Here is a 16,101-nt window from a genome sequence, read left to right as displayed (position 1 = left end):
CTGCCCCGAAATCCCCGGCGCCGCCCCGTGCCCAGTAAACTCCGCGGGCGCCGCCGGGCGAAAGAGCCTTTTATTCCCCACATTCCGGCTCTCCGTTTCCTCCACCTTCGAACAAAGTCCGCAGAAGCCGATTCACACCTGCAGAAAACGGAGACTGAAAACGGGCAGAGGGCGCCCCGGAGGCGCAGCTGGTTGAGCGTCGGCCTTCGGCTCGGGTCACGGTCCTGGAGTCCCGGGATCCAGCCCCCGTGCGTGGGGGTCCCCGCTCAGTGGGGTCCGCTTCGCCCCGGCTCCTGGGTGCTCGCCCGCTCTCTGCCTCACACACAAACAAACACAAATCTTAACTGGAACAAACAGGACAGACTAGACGGCTTCGGGGGAAGCTCCGCGCTGGTTGTAAGGAGTGAGGAAGGGGGCGCCCCGGTGGCTCAGGTCATGGTCCCAGGGGTCCTGGCATCGAGTCCCACAGCGGGCTCCCTGCCCCCCCATCCCTCTGCCTGCCTCTCTGCCTACTTGTGATCTCTGTCTCTCTGTCAAATACATAAAATCTTAAAAAAAGAAAAGTAAGTTAGGAGCAGAGGAAGTAGTGACTACAGATGGGCACAAGCACCCATCCCAGCCGGGCGGGCCCTTCAGACCCCGGATCTGCCAGGAGCCAGAAAGCCTTCACGTCCCAGTCACTCAGATCCAAGAACAGCGATGAGGGTCCCACTGTCTCCTACCCACGTGGGTGGAGCCTAGCCCTGAGCAGAATCAGCAATGTGGACCTCGAGCGTCCAGTTCCTGTGGCCAGAGCCCTTCCCTGCGCCTGGGCTGTTTCTGCTTCTCCCGGGCCATCTCCTAGGGCACCGCAGCTACTCACTGAAGCTGAGAACAGTTTAAGAGCTGGGCACACAACAGATGACTCTCAGATTATATGACTTCCACCTGACAGAGTGAGACTTTTGATAGAAATATTCTTTCCTTAATGAGCAGACACATGGACTAGTTAGCCAAAAGGTTCCCCGCCCACTGCCACCTTTGTTAGGTGTGTTCCTCCAAAGACTGTGGGCAAACTCAACTTTTTCTAAATGCAATGAAGGCCGATGGAAAAGAGAAAGTGCATGTAAAACGCTTCGGCACATACTTTGTGCCCAGTAGATGGGCGTCATCAATCCTTTTATCCTGTTCAAGGTGAGTTTTACAAAATCTGCATCATGAAACTGGGTAGTAGGATTCCAGGACAAAAGCGAAATAAACAGAATTCATATCCAGGACGCATCCTCAGATCGGAATCCTGTTAGCTCACCACGGTTGCCAGAAAGCTTGGATATGAACTACAGCTCCGGATGAATCTCAAAATCCGCATGTTCACCGCACGAAGGCGGTCACAGAAGAGTATGAACATGAAGTTCAGAGATAAGTAAAACCACTTTGTGTACGAATGACCCTGTCTCAGTTATAATTGCCACGTCTCCCCATCCCTACTCCCACAGGACTGGGGCAAAGAACCTTACCTGAGAACAAGACGGGAACTAGGCCAGCGCCCTCAGAGCCGCGTTCTAGACCAGTGGGACTCCCGGCGCGGGTGGAAGCACACAGCACTGAGACAGCAGAGAAGGCCACAGAAGAGAAGCAGGAAGGAGCCCAAAACAAGCAACCTGGAGCCACACAGAGCCAGCTCCTCCTAAGGACGGGCAAAGGGAAAGGAGGAATGAATATCTTCTCCTGGGAAGACATTTTATCCCCGGGGCCAGGAGCTATAGAGAAAAGCCCCTGTGCGGGGAGAGGGCTCTCTATATCCAAGGAGCAACCAAATGGAAAATGTAATTTCCATACAAGCTAATGGTCTCAATGGTCTATGAACTGCTTTCTCACCCAACCATCGGGCGAGCCGCTCTGATGTCTCCATGAGATAGGAAAGTTCACTACTGCCATTTTAAATATGCTCGAGCAGGGTTAGGTCTGGAAACCAGTATTTTCTCTGCTTTAAGCTCCCGAGTGGTGTTCCCCATGGGGTCTTTGCACATGTGAGGGAAAAGCACGCAGCAGCCTCCTGTCTCCTCCGCTCGGTCGGTCCCTCTCACCCAGCATCAGTGGCCCCCATGGCCTGTACTATTAAGTCACAGAGTTTTAGCCTCAAGTTACGGAGCCTCACAGTCAGGCCCCTGCCTCTCTCCTGTCTCTTCCCCTCAGTCTTTCCTAAGCCCCTCCTCATGGAGTGCCCTCGAAGGCCAGACACTTTTCCATCTCTAGGTCTGTGCTCACGCGGGTCCTTTGGCCTGGGATTTCTGTCTCGTCTCCAGAATCCCCTCTATTGCATTCTCTGCCCACATCTTCCTCCTCCTCCAGGGTCACCCTGAAAGGGCAGACACAGCCCGGGACTGCAGTCAGAAGGCACAGGCTGTAATCCTGGGTCTGCCACTTAACCAGCTATGTGGCCTGGGGCAATTCACTCCCTCTCTCTAAGCCTGTTTCCTCGTCTGTAAAATGGGATAATAACAGCTACCTCAAAAGGCTGTTTTAAGATCAAATGAGATAATGAACCTGAAAGCACTTTGTACATTATAAACTACTGTACACAATTCTCTTTCTTAAATGCCACCTTCTCTGTGAAGCACTCTCCATAAATGTTCAAGTTAGGGTTAATTGCTCCTTACTCTGTGTTTGAATAACATCTCTATGATAGCGATTAGCCCGTTCAGCCTCTCATTACAGCTTCTGCATTCCTTTAAGGTGGAGATCATATTTTATTCTGTTTAAAGACAATCGTTAACAGTAATAGCTCTCACTCATCCAATCTGTGACGTAGCAGGCGTTGTACTGGGCACCTGACATTCATTCTCATTCATCTTTATTTGTTGGCATCAGGAGATAGTATCGTGTTTTCCATTTTACAGAGGAGGATGCTGAGGCTCAGAGAGGCTCAGGTGCTTGCTCAAGGTCACACAGCCTCTGGGGCAAAATTAAAGAGCCCGTGCCTTTTCTATTAGGTAAAACTGCCCTCAGTGGCCTTCAAGGCAGAGCGTTCAGCCGGCAGCATATGAAATCCCAAAAACCCGAGGCTCTTACCGAGGTGAGCAGCTTGGTGAGCACAAGGCCTTCGTGGCTCCAGACGCTGACACACTCCTCAGTCGTCTGAAGACTCAAGGTGGCATTTCCTGTTCCCTCCTCTGAGCAGGAGAGGGGCGGCTGGCTGGAGGGCAGGATTTCTGAAGCAGCACTAAAATACAGGCACGTTCCTGGGGTCCTTTCTGTGGTCACTCTGGCAGTAATGAGGACCCGCTCTTCCGCAGAAGATCCTGCGAGAGGCACAGGAGAGGCAGTGGAAGAAGTTGGAGGGCGGGGTGGAAGCTATCTTCAGACTTCCATTCATTTCTAAGGCTTCCTTCAGTACCAGCTGTTTTGGCATTCAATAACGTACTCTGTACACTATCACTGGGTCAATAAGAAATAACAATAACTATGTATCCGTATAAACAAAAAATTAACTTTGCTTACAATCAGTAAAACAATCCCGCCAGTGCTCACGAAGTTGCAGTGAAACTGGGGCAGACACACATTGCCAATGTCAATCTGTATAAAGGAGTCTGTCCCTTTTGAGAAAGCAGTTTCCTCGTAGGTACCAAAATCCATGAAAAGGTTCACATCCCATTTCAAATTAGCAGGGAAAGGATGGTCTATTTCGTCAATGCCCTTGGGACAATTTCCATGGGGGGGAGGGTCAGACTCATCTCATACTATAAAATAAAGTCCAGATGTGCTAGAGACCTATACAAACAAATTAAACAAAACAAAACCCAAAGAAAATTCAGAAGAATATTTTCTAAGTTTACAGTGGGGAAGGCCTTCCTAAAAGACACAAGACCTTGACAAGCCTGAGCAAAGAATGCGAGCAATAAACTTAACTTCGTAACAGTTGAAGGCTTCTCAAAGATGAAAGGTAATGAAAAAAAAAAAAAAGTAACAGAATGGATAAAAATACCTATCCAGGGGCGCCTGGGTGGCTCAGTGAATTAAGCCGCTGCCTTTCGCTCAGGTCATGATCTCAGGGTCCTGGGATCGAGTCCCGCATTGGGCTCTCTGCTCAGCGGGGGGCCTGCTTCCCTCTCTCTCTCTGCTGCCTCTCTACTTGTGATCTCTTTGTCAAATAAATAAAACCTTTAAAAAAAATACCTATCCATTTTTTGTAAAGATTTATTTATTGGGGGGCACCTAGGTGGCTCAGTGGGTTAAGCCTCTGCCTTCGGCTCAGGTCATGATCTCAGGGTCCTGGGATCGAGCCCCACATTGGGCTCTCTGCTCGGTGGGGAGCCTGCTTCCCCACCACCCCCACCACCTCTGCCTGCCTCTCTGCCTACTTGTGATCTCTGTCAAATAAATAAATAAAATCTTAAAAAAAAAAAAAAGATGTATTTATTGGGGGGGTAGCAGGAGAAACTTCAAGCAGACTCCCCTCTGAGCAACGAGCTCATGGGACTTGATCTCATAACCCATGGGATCCTTACCTGAGCTAAAACCAAGAGCTAAATGCTTGACAGACTGAGCCACCCAGGTGCCCCAAAATGTCTATATTTAATTGGCAAAAAGGTTTACAATCCAGAATAGATAAGGATCTTCTAAAAATCAAAAACATAAAGACAAGCAACTTAAAAGACAAATGAGCAAAGGATACGAACAGAAAATTCATGGAGGCATGAAAATGGCCAATGAACCTACAAGAAGATAGTCAACCTCACTCACAATCAGAAGAAAGTACATGAAAACAATCAGGCAATTTCTTTGCTCATTAAATTGGTAAAAATTAAAAAGACTGATAATAACAAGAGTTGCTGGGGCACCTGAGTGGCTCAGTCATGGTCCCAGGATCCTGGGATCGAGCCCCGCATCGGGCTCCCTTGCTTAGTGGGGAGCCTGCTTCTTCCTCTGCCTGCTTCTCCCTTTGCTTGTGCTCTCTCTGTCAAATAAATAAATAAAATATTTAAAAATAAATAAATAAATAATAATGAGTTGCTGAAGATGTAGGGAAATGGGCACTCTCAGTGAGTGACACCTTTTAGAAGACAATGTGGCTGCATCTATCACAATTTTAAATGTATACAGACTGTGCCTGAGAAGGCACGCAGGTGGCTCAGCCATTAGGGTGCTGCCTTCGGCTCAGGTCATGATCCCAGGGTCTTAGGATCGAACCCCGCATCGGGCTCCTTGCTCAGCAGGAAGCCTGCTTCTCCTTCTCCCACTTCCCCTGCTAGTGTTCCCTCTCTTGCTGTTCACTGTGTCTCTCTGTCAAATAAATAAAATCTTAAAAAAAAAAAAAACAACAAAACTGTAGACACTGCAGGAGAGGTGAGACAGATTTTTACGTGGGCTTTTTATACTTCTTTGTGGTCCGAATCCACAACAAAACAAATCTATTAAAAAAAGGTCCATACCCTTTGACTCAGTAATACCATTTATAGAAACTCATCGTAAGGAAAGGATTCAAAAGAAAGATGCCAAGTATACCAAGATGTTTACTGTGTTTCTCTCTCTCTCACACACACACACACACAAAATAGGAAGCGATAAGATGTTTAACACTAGGAAAAGAGTTACAAATGATGGTCTAACCACTTAATGGATCTTTCCAGGTCCATTGGTGTACATCCATTAAAATAATAATGTTCAGACCAGGCAGAAACTAAGAAAATGATGTCATAAGTGAAAAAAGAGAAATACAAACCCCTGTGTATGTATGTGTGTGTATATATTGTGTGTGTGTATACATACAACATAATGACTATAAAAAATCTACATGCAAACTTTCCAAGAGAACGATCCCCTGTTTCTCTACATTCCCCAGATCGAACCATCGACCAAGTCCACCCACTGTCAACGTCTCTCTAGCATCAGTCCCCTTCTTTCACGGCATTGTCTTAGTTTGGGTGTCCTCATCTTCTTTCTATTGTAACCACCTCCTACCTGTCTTCCTGCCATTGGACACACTTCTACCAGGCAGTCAGCCAACAGAGTGTGATCTTTGTCAAAGAACAGCAACAAACTCATACTATTTTCCTGACAAAAATTTGAGTTTGCCCAATGCACCAGATAAAGTTCAACTACCTGAGCTTGGCACGTGAGACCCTCCAGAGGATTCTGTCTGCTTCCTCAAATACATCTCTTGCCACTCATTCAACACTCCTTCCCCTGCAGCATTCGAACTGAACCCCTTGGAGTTCTCAAACATGCTATTATGGTCCCCGTCGGCATGCCTTTGCATATGCTTGGAAGAGCATACTCCTAACTCTCCCTCAAGCCTCGGCTCCAGCACTGAATCCTTGGAAAAGCCTCTTCACTAACCCTGCGTGACAGACTCCTGAGTATTCCCACTGTAACCTGTATGCTCCTTCACACGTTTAAAGGTATTTGCTTCTGTTCATATCTGTATCCTTGCTAGACTTTGTAAGCTGCTCGAGGCCAAGGCCCATGTCTTACATGTCTCTATATTCCCCTTGCTTGGTATATAGTAGGTGCTCAATAATTATTGCTTAGATAATGCAGTCGTATTTTTATTCTGTTTCTAACCATTATAGAAAGAAGAGGGCTTGTCTGCAGAAGCAGAACTTGAGAAGCTGATTCTAAAATCCACATGTAATTAAAGGGATCTGGAATAAGCAAAAGAATTTTTAAAAAGGAGAACAAACTTGGAGGACTCACATTTTCTGATTTGAAACTTAATACAAAGCTGCGGTAATTAAGAGTATGGAGCTACCATAAGGACAGACACGTAAATCAGTGGAACAGAACTGAGAGTCCAGAAATAAACCTATATATACATCCACGGTCAACTGATTGTCAGTAACGGTGCCAAGACTATTCAAAGGAAAGAACTGTCTTTTCAACAAAACATGCTGGGACAACTGGAGAGCCACTTGCAAAAGAACAAAGGTGAACCCCGTCCTCACACCATTCACAAAAGTGAACTCGAAATGGATCCTACAGCTAAATGTAAGTGTTAAAACTATAAAACTTTAATAGAAAAGATGGGGGTAAATCTTCGTGAGGTGGAGTTAGGCAAAGCTCTGCTTAACCAAGACATTAAGAGCACAAGCAACTAAAAAACAAACAAACAAACAAACCCTAAAACAAAACTTTGGGGTGCCTGGGTGGCTAGTTGGTTAAGTGACTGCCTTTGGCACAGGTCATGATCCCCAAATCCTGGGATCCAGCCCCACATTGGGCATGCTGCTCAGCAGGGAGTCTCCTTGTCTCTCTCTTTCTGCCCCCTGCCCCCTCCTGCTTGTACTCTCTTTCTCTCAAAAAACATCTTAAATGAAAAAAAAAAAAAAGAACACCATCAACAAAGTGATAAGAGAACCCAGAGAATGGGATAAAATATGTGCAAATCATACATCAGATAAGAGACTTGTATCTAGGGGTGCCTGGGTGGCTCAGTAGGTTAAAGCCTCTGCCTTCGGCTCAGGTCATGGACCCAGGGTCCTGGGATGGAGCCCCTCATTGGGCTCTCTGCTCAGCAAGGAGCCTTCTTCCCCTCTCTCTTTGCCTGCCTCTCTGCCTACTTGTGATCTCTGTCTGTCAAATAAACACATAGTATCTTTAAAAAAAAGAGAGAGCCTTGTGTCTAGGAAAACAAACAACTCTTACAACTCAATAATTAAAAGGCAAATTATCCAAAATTTTTTAAAAGGCAAAACTCTGAATATACATTTCTTCAAAGAGGATAGACAAATGAGAAGCCATAAAAAAATGCTCAGTATCATGAGCCATGCCAATCAGAACCACAGTAAGATACTACTTCCCAATGACTAGGATGGCTAGAATTAAAAAAGATAATAACAAGTGTTGATAAGGACATGGAGAAACTGGAATTCACACACTGCTGGGGGGAAACACAAAATGGTACAGCCACCTTGGAAAACAGTCTGTCAGCTCCTCAAAAGATTAAACACATAGTTATAATATGACCCAGGAATTCCATTTCTTGGTATTTTATTTCCCCCAAGAGAAATGAAAATGTACGATCACACAGAATCTTGTATGTGAATGTTGACAGCAGCATTGTCTGTAATAGTCAAAAAGTAAAAACAATTCAAATGTCAAACAACTGATGAATGCATAATTAAGATGTGGAATATCCATACAATGGATGTTATTCAGCAACAGAAACACAGAATACGGATGCCTGCTATGACATGGATGGACCTGGAAACATACTGATTGAAAGAAGCCAGTCACAAAACAACACACATTGTATGAAATGTTCCGAATGAGCAAATCCACAGAAAAAGAAAAATTAGTAGTTGCCTGGGTCTGGGAAGCTAGGAGGAAAAGGGGAGCAACTGCTAATGGAATGAAGTGCTCTAAAATTGATTGTGGTGGTAGCTGCACACTTCTGGGATGATACGAAAAGCCATTGAATGGTACCTTTTAAATGTGTGAATTTTATGTTATATGATCCTATCTCAATACAGCTGAAGTACATATATTTACAAAATAAAAAGAACAGGAAAAAACATCTCGAGTCTGTATGTATCAGACCCCTTCCTTTACTCTCTTTGACCACACAGATGTACACCTGGACATTGGAGACCTTCCCCTGCATGCCCCCCCACAAAATTCACAAGGGAATCTTAGAATGATAGCATCGGAAGACAGAGTCCCGCCTTTCTCTCCTCCCCTTTTCATCCCTCCGATTTCAGACAAGGAACCTGAGGCCAAATCCCACACAGGAATCAACGGCATCCACTGACACCCCCCACCCCTGATCATTTTCCCAGAAGACTCTAAGCTCTGTGGGAATGGATGACGTCTAATTTGTTCTGTATCCTCCATCCTCCACAGCACACACAGCTGTGCTAAGAACAGAGCAGGCACTCAACGCACTTGGTTAATAGAACAGGACATGCTTCTTGAACATCCCTGCGGAACAAGAAGGTGCCTCTAAGAGGAGTAAGCCAGAGGGATAAAGAAGGAAGAGAAAGAACATTAGGGCAGATCTACCCCATCTCATCACACCTCCAAGGAAAGACTCAAAGAACCTCAGAGCTGGAAGGGCAAAGAGCAAACACCTACAGGGAACCCACAGGGTATCACGGTAGTTACTGAAAGAATGTAGCCCTCACTACAGCAGAAGCGACTAAGGCCTTGGGATATGTCCAAGGTCACCAGCCTGGAGAAGTCAGAGACAGAACCCAGCCCCAAGTGTTCTGATGCCCAACCCACAGTGCTCTTTGATCTCACCTTTCAATCCCATGTGACTACCCTGGACCATAGTTTGGAATGTCTGTGTCTTGTTCCTGTCTGGACCATCTCCGAAGTTCAAGGTGGTCAGTAAGCCCACGACCTGAGGCCCATGCCACTTCCCTGTGACTGTCCCATTCACGGGGCACAGGGTCAGCTGGCCAAAAGATCTCAAGAAAGAGACCCAGTCCTGTGTGCAAAAGAAAGGTGGGAGAGAGGTGAGATTAGCAGCACGAGCAAGGACCTGTGAAAAGCATGAAGAAGGTACTCACCTGAGGGATGTCAGGGCTGCGCAGGCCAGTGCTGTGGGTGAGGAGAAAGCCGCCAAGGCCCAGGCCTGACAGGCCAAGAAGCAGCAGGATCAAAGTGGCACAGACCAGGGGTGGGTGGTGGGCCAGACAGAGATGCAGGTTGTGCCCTGCCTGGCAGCTGCCCATGGGGAGGAGAAGGGTCCGGGCCTCCACGGAGAGCCTGCTGGAGGACAGGAGGGGAGAACTGGACAAGAGCCTGCCAGTCAGAAGGCACTTACCCATTCTATTCAAAGGGAAACTAAAGCACTAAAAAGACAAGGGGCTTGCCCAAGGTCACGAAGTGGCAGAGCCAGGACAAGAATCTACGGCTCTCAACTCCAAGTGTTCACCCCTCTGCACCACTTGATCGATGTTTGCTGCAGCTGATTTCTGAAGTAATCAAGGCAGAAGCAAAGCAGAGCACACTGTGTTGGGAAGAGGAACCCAAAAGGAGAATTCTCAAGGGGAGAGATTCAGGAAGCCGCTCTTGTGGGGCTAAGGTTTGGCTGAGGAACAGCTCCATCCAACAGCCCAGACAAAGGGAGTGTCTGATGAAAAGAACTTCAGTGGGGAGCACAAGCGGCTCGGTCCGCATCCTCCTCCGCCACTCACTGGCGATGCGAGACCAGTCAGCTAACCTTTGCGCGGGTAGGGGCCTGGGACAGACCGGCCGACAGTAGGGGCGAGATGGGACGGGTCAGGCAGGCTTGCAGAGCACGCGGCCCTGCAGGAACTCGGTCGTGTCCACTGCCTTTCTGTTTCACCGTGTCATACTGAACTTGAAAACTAGGCCACGCAAGGTAAGAAAATACGGTCGTGGAAACTGAGATGCGGGGACTTTCACAGAGGGGCGGCGGGGCCGAGCTCGGAACCCGTCCTCCGCGTCCAGGGGGAGCGCCCTTTCCCAGGCAGGAGGCCGCAGGCTGATGAACAGGAACCCCTGCAAGACGGGACCGACGTCCGGGGTGGGTGGGGGAAGGCGGGCTCCAGGGAAATGCGGGTGTCCCCAGCGCCCAGTCCCTGCCCGGCCTCCCGTCCCGGCTCCTCCGGGGAGGGGGAGGAAGCGCGGAGGCGGAGGGCGGAGCCTGAGTCCAGCCGCAGGGGCAGCCCTTGGGCCTCCCCTCCGCCCCGCAAAGCCCCTCCTGCGGGAGCTCAACACCCGCACCATCCCTTCCCGCGCCTGCCGCGCCGGATCCGCCTGCCGCTCCCGCTCACCGCTCGCAGCCGGGCGGAGGCCGGCGCCCCCCGCGACGTCACGCGTGGAGCCGCGAGGGGGCGGGGTCCGCGCTCGCCCCACCCCCCGCGGGGAGGCGCATGCGCGCTGGCCCCGCGGGCGGCTTCCCGGCCCCGCCCAGGCTGGGCGGGGGCGTACCAAGGAGGACGCGGGTGAGGGGTCCACGGAGCGGAACGTCCTCCGCCGCAGGTGAGTCGGAGGGAGAGACGGCAAAGCAGCGTCTGTGGGGACGTCGTCGGAGCTAACGCCCCAGTCCGGGGACACTGGGGCGCCTTTGAGCGAGAGTCGCGGAGCAGGCATTTTTCGGTGGCCCGCTCCCCTCCCGCGCCAATCGCCCAGCCCGGCCGCGCCCGGGCTCCGGGTCCGAATCGGGGTCCGCCCGGCTCGCGGGGCGGCGTGGGGCCAACGTCGCGCCCGGAGCTCCTGGCCTGGCAGACTCGTCGGGCTGCGCTTCTCCCGGCGCCTCCCGCTCGGTGCCCTGGTTTTGGGGCGTCCGTCGTGCCGAGGTTCCTGCCGCGGCCGGACTGCTCAGCAGAGGCTCGTCACGTCCGCCCGGGCGCGAGGGACGACGACGCCAAAGGCCGCCGTCCCTGAAGCAGCGGGACGCCCGAAGGGGCCGGGAGCCCGGGGCTCGCAGCCGGACCTTGTGCCCGCCTCCGCGCGGGCCAGGACCTGCTCCCGTGGGCAGCGGAGTTCGGTGAAGGGTTCCGCCCACCGACCTCGCTGGTTGGATGGGAAGCTTAAGAGACCAAGGGTGGGGGGCGCCTGGGGGCTCGGTGGGTGAAGCCGCTGCCTTCGGCTCAGGTCCTGATCTGAGTCCTGGGATGGAGCCCCGCATCGGGCTCTCTGCTGGGTGGGGAGCCTGCTTCCCCCTCTCTCTGCCTGCCTCTCTGCCTGCTTGTGATCTCTCTGTCAAATAAATAAAATCCTTAAAAAAAAAAAGAGAGAGAGAGAGAGAGAGACCAAGTGTGGGAAAACATGGCCCAGTGTGCACTGAGCACTGAACTGCGCTGGGCAAATGCTCTTTCAAACAAAATCTTAGTATTCAGCTCTAGCGAGTTGCTAAGACAGAGACCGGGTCACTCCTGTGACCGCTTCCCAAACCCTTTCCATATGGTAAAATAAGATTCAAAAAGGGGGCCAGGACCATTCCTTGAGGTAAATCTAGTCTTTGCAACAGACGGTATTGGGAACCGGATATTCACATGTGAAAGAATGAAGTTAAACTGTTACTTTACACCACTTAACAAAAGTTAATTCATAATGCACCGAAGATCTACATGTAAGAGCTGGAAGTGTAAAACTCTTAGAAGAAAACAGGAAAGCTTCGTGACATTGGATTTGGCAATGATTTCTTGGGTATGACACCCAAAGCACAGGCAGAAAAAAAAAAAAAAGGTAAGTGGACTACACCAAAATTTCTGTGCATCAAAGGACACAACGGAGTGAAAAGGCAACCCATGAAATGGGTTTGCAAATTTGCTTTGCAAATATTTACTGCTAAAGAGTAAATGATATATAGAATATGCAAAGAATTTTTTAAAAGATTTTTTTTTTTTTTAATTTATTTGACAGACAGAGATCACAAGTAGATGAAGAGGCAGGCAGAGAGAGAGAGAGAGAGGAGGAAGCAGGCTCCCTGCTGAGCAGAGAGCCCGATGCGGGACTCGATCCCAGGACCCTGAGATCATGACCTGAGCCGAAGGCAGCGGCTCAACCCACTGAGCCACCCAGGTGCCCCTAGAATATGTAAAGAATTCTTTTTTTATTTATTATTTATATTTAAAAAAAATTTTTTTTTAAAGATTTTATTTATTTGAGAGAGAATGAGTGAGAGAGAGCATGAGAGGGGAGAAGATCAGAGGGAGAAACAGACTTCCCAAGGAGCTGGGAGCCCGATGTGGGACTCGATCCTGGGAGTCCGGGATCATGACCTGAGCCTAAGGCAGTTGCTCAACCAACTGAGCCACCCAGGCGCCCCGAATATGTAAAGAATTCTTAATGGTGCAACACAACAACAAAAATTCTGGTTAAAAAGTAGGCAAAGGACTTGAAGATATTTCTCCAAAGGCCGATAGGCACAGGAAGAGAAACTCAACATTATCATTAGGGAAATGCAAATGGCCCTAACTCCGGCCTTGATCCTAGGCCTCCAGGATCATGACCCAAGCCGGAGGCTATTGCCCAACCAACTGAGCACCCAGGCGCCCCCAGAGTCTCAGTTTTGCAAGATGAAAAGAATTCTGGAGATGAATGATGGTAACAATCGTACAAGGTGAATGTAATTAACACTTCTGAATTTCTACACTTAAAAATGTACAGTAAAAATGGTTAAGATGGTAAATCTTTATGTTATGTATATTTTGTCACTATTAAAAATAACATTCATTAAAAAAAAATCCTTGGTGTGTATGTGGGGGGGAGTTTATGGCACTGTCCCCTTGAGCTTAGTGGCTCATGAATGCCATTGATTGACTTAATTGAAATTCCAAACATAGGAAAGTCTTTTCTTCTCAAAGGAAAAAAATAAGTGTGGCAGACAGAAACTGGAAGGCACTCCGTAACTGAGCAAGTTCAACAATAACCACCCCCACCCTCACTTTCTTTTCCAGATGCTAAACTGATGTCTGGAGAAGTTAAGGGACTTGCCCCAAGTCTCCCAACCAGTTAAGCCTCAGCGAGAACAGAACCCAAGTGTTCCAACACTGAATCTAGTCTTTTCCCACAAGACCCTCCTTGCTCAGTCCTGTCAAGAGATCTCTTCTGAAAACCTGCAAAAGTCTCTGCCCAACCAACTCTCAGTCACACCCGGCCCAGTCTGAGCCGGTGAGGTCACCTTTCCCTAGTCTTAGTCTTGTCTCCCCAGCCAGCACCTCAGTTCCTGAAATAGTATGCTCCGCAAGCCCCGGGTCTTTTCATAGTTTTGTTTTGTTTTTTAAGATTTTATTTAATTATTTGCCAGAGAGAGCACAAGCAAGGGGAGCAGAAGGCAGGCAGAGGAAGAAGTAGGCAAAGGGAGAAGCAGGCTCCACCGAGCAAGGAGACCACGTGGGACCTGATCCCAGGCCTCTGGGGTCAGGACCTGAGCAGGTACTCAACCTACTGAGCCACCCAGGTGTCCCTCTTTTCATAGTTTGAGCACAGTATTTACTCAATAAATATTTGTTGTTTAATGTATTGATAACGGCTTCTTACAGGCCAGTTTCCCCTGGAACTTAACAATTTTCAGTTTCATTTTAAGATTGAAAGCACATCTGCCTATGCTGAATATTTGTGAAATTCAGCTTAAAAGGTAAAAGAAAGTTTATTTGGTTGACAGTTGTTTTTTAGTGCCTACTATGGTCCAGGCACAAAAATAATATCCATATAGCAAAAACTTCATCAATGTTTCTACTTAATGACAAGTCTAATTTGAAGGGTAAAAGATAAGGCATGAAAGTGCCCAGTGTAGTGCTAGTAAACAATAAGAAGTCAACAAATGTGAGTTTCCCTTCATTATTCTTGTAATGCAGAATAATTAGACATATTTGGAGAGCAGCTCTTGTAAATGACCACAATTGACATTTACTTATGTAGCCCAATGAACAAATTCTACGGACCACTAGAGGCTAACTGGTTAGAGCAAGGAATTGCCTGAAGGCCTGGGAATCAGGGTAAATGGATATAAACAAATGTCTTATACAGGAAAAAAAAAAAAGTTGGGGTGGGGAGGAGCACAGAGGACACAAAATTGTGCACTGTAATCTACCAGCTTTATACCAGTATTCTGACTTGGTAATCCACTCATCAGATCCTGAAGGTGGATGTTATTGAAGAAAACGTGTCCTAGACAGCTTAAATAATTCAGACAAGGTCACCCAGTAATAGGAGGCAGAAGCTGGCTTATGATTCAAGCTTGACTACAAACAAATGTGAGAATCAGAAAGTCAATTGAGAAGGGAATCACCCAGTCTTTTGGAAGGAATGGGGGAAGGGATTCCTCTCTCACTCCACAATGATAGGTTCTTCTAGGTGCTCTGGTCCAGATAAAAGCTCTCAGGGATCTCTTTGATTTTTTCCCTTCTATATTATTTTTTCTCTATTTTAAAATATTTATGTATTTTTATATAATTTCCTTCTATATTATTTTTTTCCTTCTATATTATCAAGTTCTAAAGCTCTCTGGAGTCACAGACTCCTGTGAAAATCTGATAAAATCTAGGGGCGCCTGGGTGGCTCAGTGGGTTAAAGCCTCTGCCTTCGGCTCAGGTCATGATCCCAGGGTCCTGGGATCGAGCCCCGCATCGGGCTCTCTGCTCAGTAGGGAGCCTGCTTCCTCCTCTCTCTCAGCCTGCCTTTCTGCCTACTTGTGATCTCTGTCTGTCAAATAAATAAATAAAATCTTTAAAAAAAAATCTGATAAAATCTATTCATTCAGTCAGATATTCATTCAATAAACATCTCTGAGCTACCAAGCAGTATTCTGGAAGCTGGGAATACAATGGTGGACAAAGTAGTCAAGATCCCTGGCCTCCTGGAAAGTAATCTGCCTATGAACCTTCTCCGTAGAAAAAGGCACTTTTGTCTGAATGTTTATATACAGTTTCAGTCAGCCCTCTTGGAGCCTCTTGGAGCCTCTTGGAGCCCATCCTTGCACAAGAGCCCCTACATATTTCAGAAGGTTTCTTCAATTGGACTTCAATTTTGTGTTTAGTTTCATATCAAGACTGCTTGATAAAATTAATCTTTCTCCTTTAAATTCTTGGTTTTATCCTGTGTTGTTCATCTATTCAATCAATTCATTCATTTATTCAACCGACATTTGAACACTTGTTTAATGCCAGGTGCTTGGTTAGGCACTGAGGGAAGCCACATATCTAACAATGAAAAACCTTAGTGAAAGAGACAGATGCACAAAAAATTATGATAAAATGTCAAATACTATAATAAATGATACCATAATATAAAAAAATAGCTACTCTCTTCTGAATAACTTCTAAATGGGTCAAAGATTTAATGGCCCTCAAATGTCATCTTATCGATAAAAAAATGAAATCAGCATTAGCCCTACTTTACAGGTGAGAAAACCAAGGCTTAGCAATGTTAGGAAACTCATCCATGGTTTTCAAGTAGTCAACAGCTACATGTAATACACACATACAAGTGTGCACACACACACACATTCACACACATACAAATGTTGAGGAAAAAATAGAATATGTTTGCAAACCTGGAGTAAGATCTTCTAACACAAGACATAAATACCGGAAACTGTAAATGAAAAAAAATGGATCAACTTAACCATTGGAAATTAAAAGCCTCTACAGTAATCTCTTGGACATCAGCCTTAGTAACATATATATGGATATATCTCCTCAG

The 16,101-nt window shown here is 47.4% G+C and overlaps 1 protein-coding gene across 12 annotated transcripts in view; it reads right to left on the bottom strand.

Annotated features, from left to right (window-relative positions):
* Nucleotides 1-52: 52 nt before the first annotated feature.
* The window catches only part of TMEM219 (transmembrane protein 219), a 46,863-nt gene continuing 30,814 nt past the window's right edge, over nt 53-16,101 (bottom strand). For 3 of the 12 annotated variants that reach the window (XM_059155565.1, XM_059155575.1, XM_059155573.1), the window contains 5 exons: nt 9,492-9,693; nt 9,220-9,409; nt 3,052-3,281; nt 1,497-1,666; nt 53-312 (listed from right to left, as the gene is read on the bottom strand). In XM_059155565.1, the coding sequence (XP_059011548.1) occupies nt 1,529-1,666; nt 3,052-3,281; nt 9,220-9,409; nt 9,492-9,693 (760 nt within the window). In that variant the 3' untranslated portion in view covers nt 53-312; nt 1,497-1,528. The other 9 variants (XM_059155574.1, XM_059155572.1, XM_059155566.1 and 6 more) reach the window with 8 other exon arrangements.

The sequence above is a fragment of the Mustela lutreola genome, chromosome 17, assembly GCF_030435805.1.
Source record: "Mustela lutreola isolate mMusLut2 chromosome 17, mMusLut2.pri, whole genome shotgun sequence".
In the NCBI taxonomy this organism is placed as follows: Eukaryota; Metazoa; Chordata; class Mammalia; order Carnivora; family Mustelidae; genus Mustela; species Mustela lutreola.
Note: the sequence above shows the minus strand (reverse complement) of the source record. Positions and strands in the feature narration are given on the sequence as shown.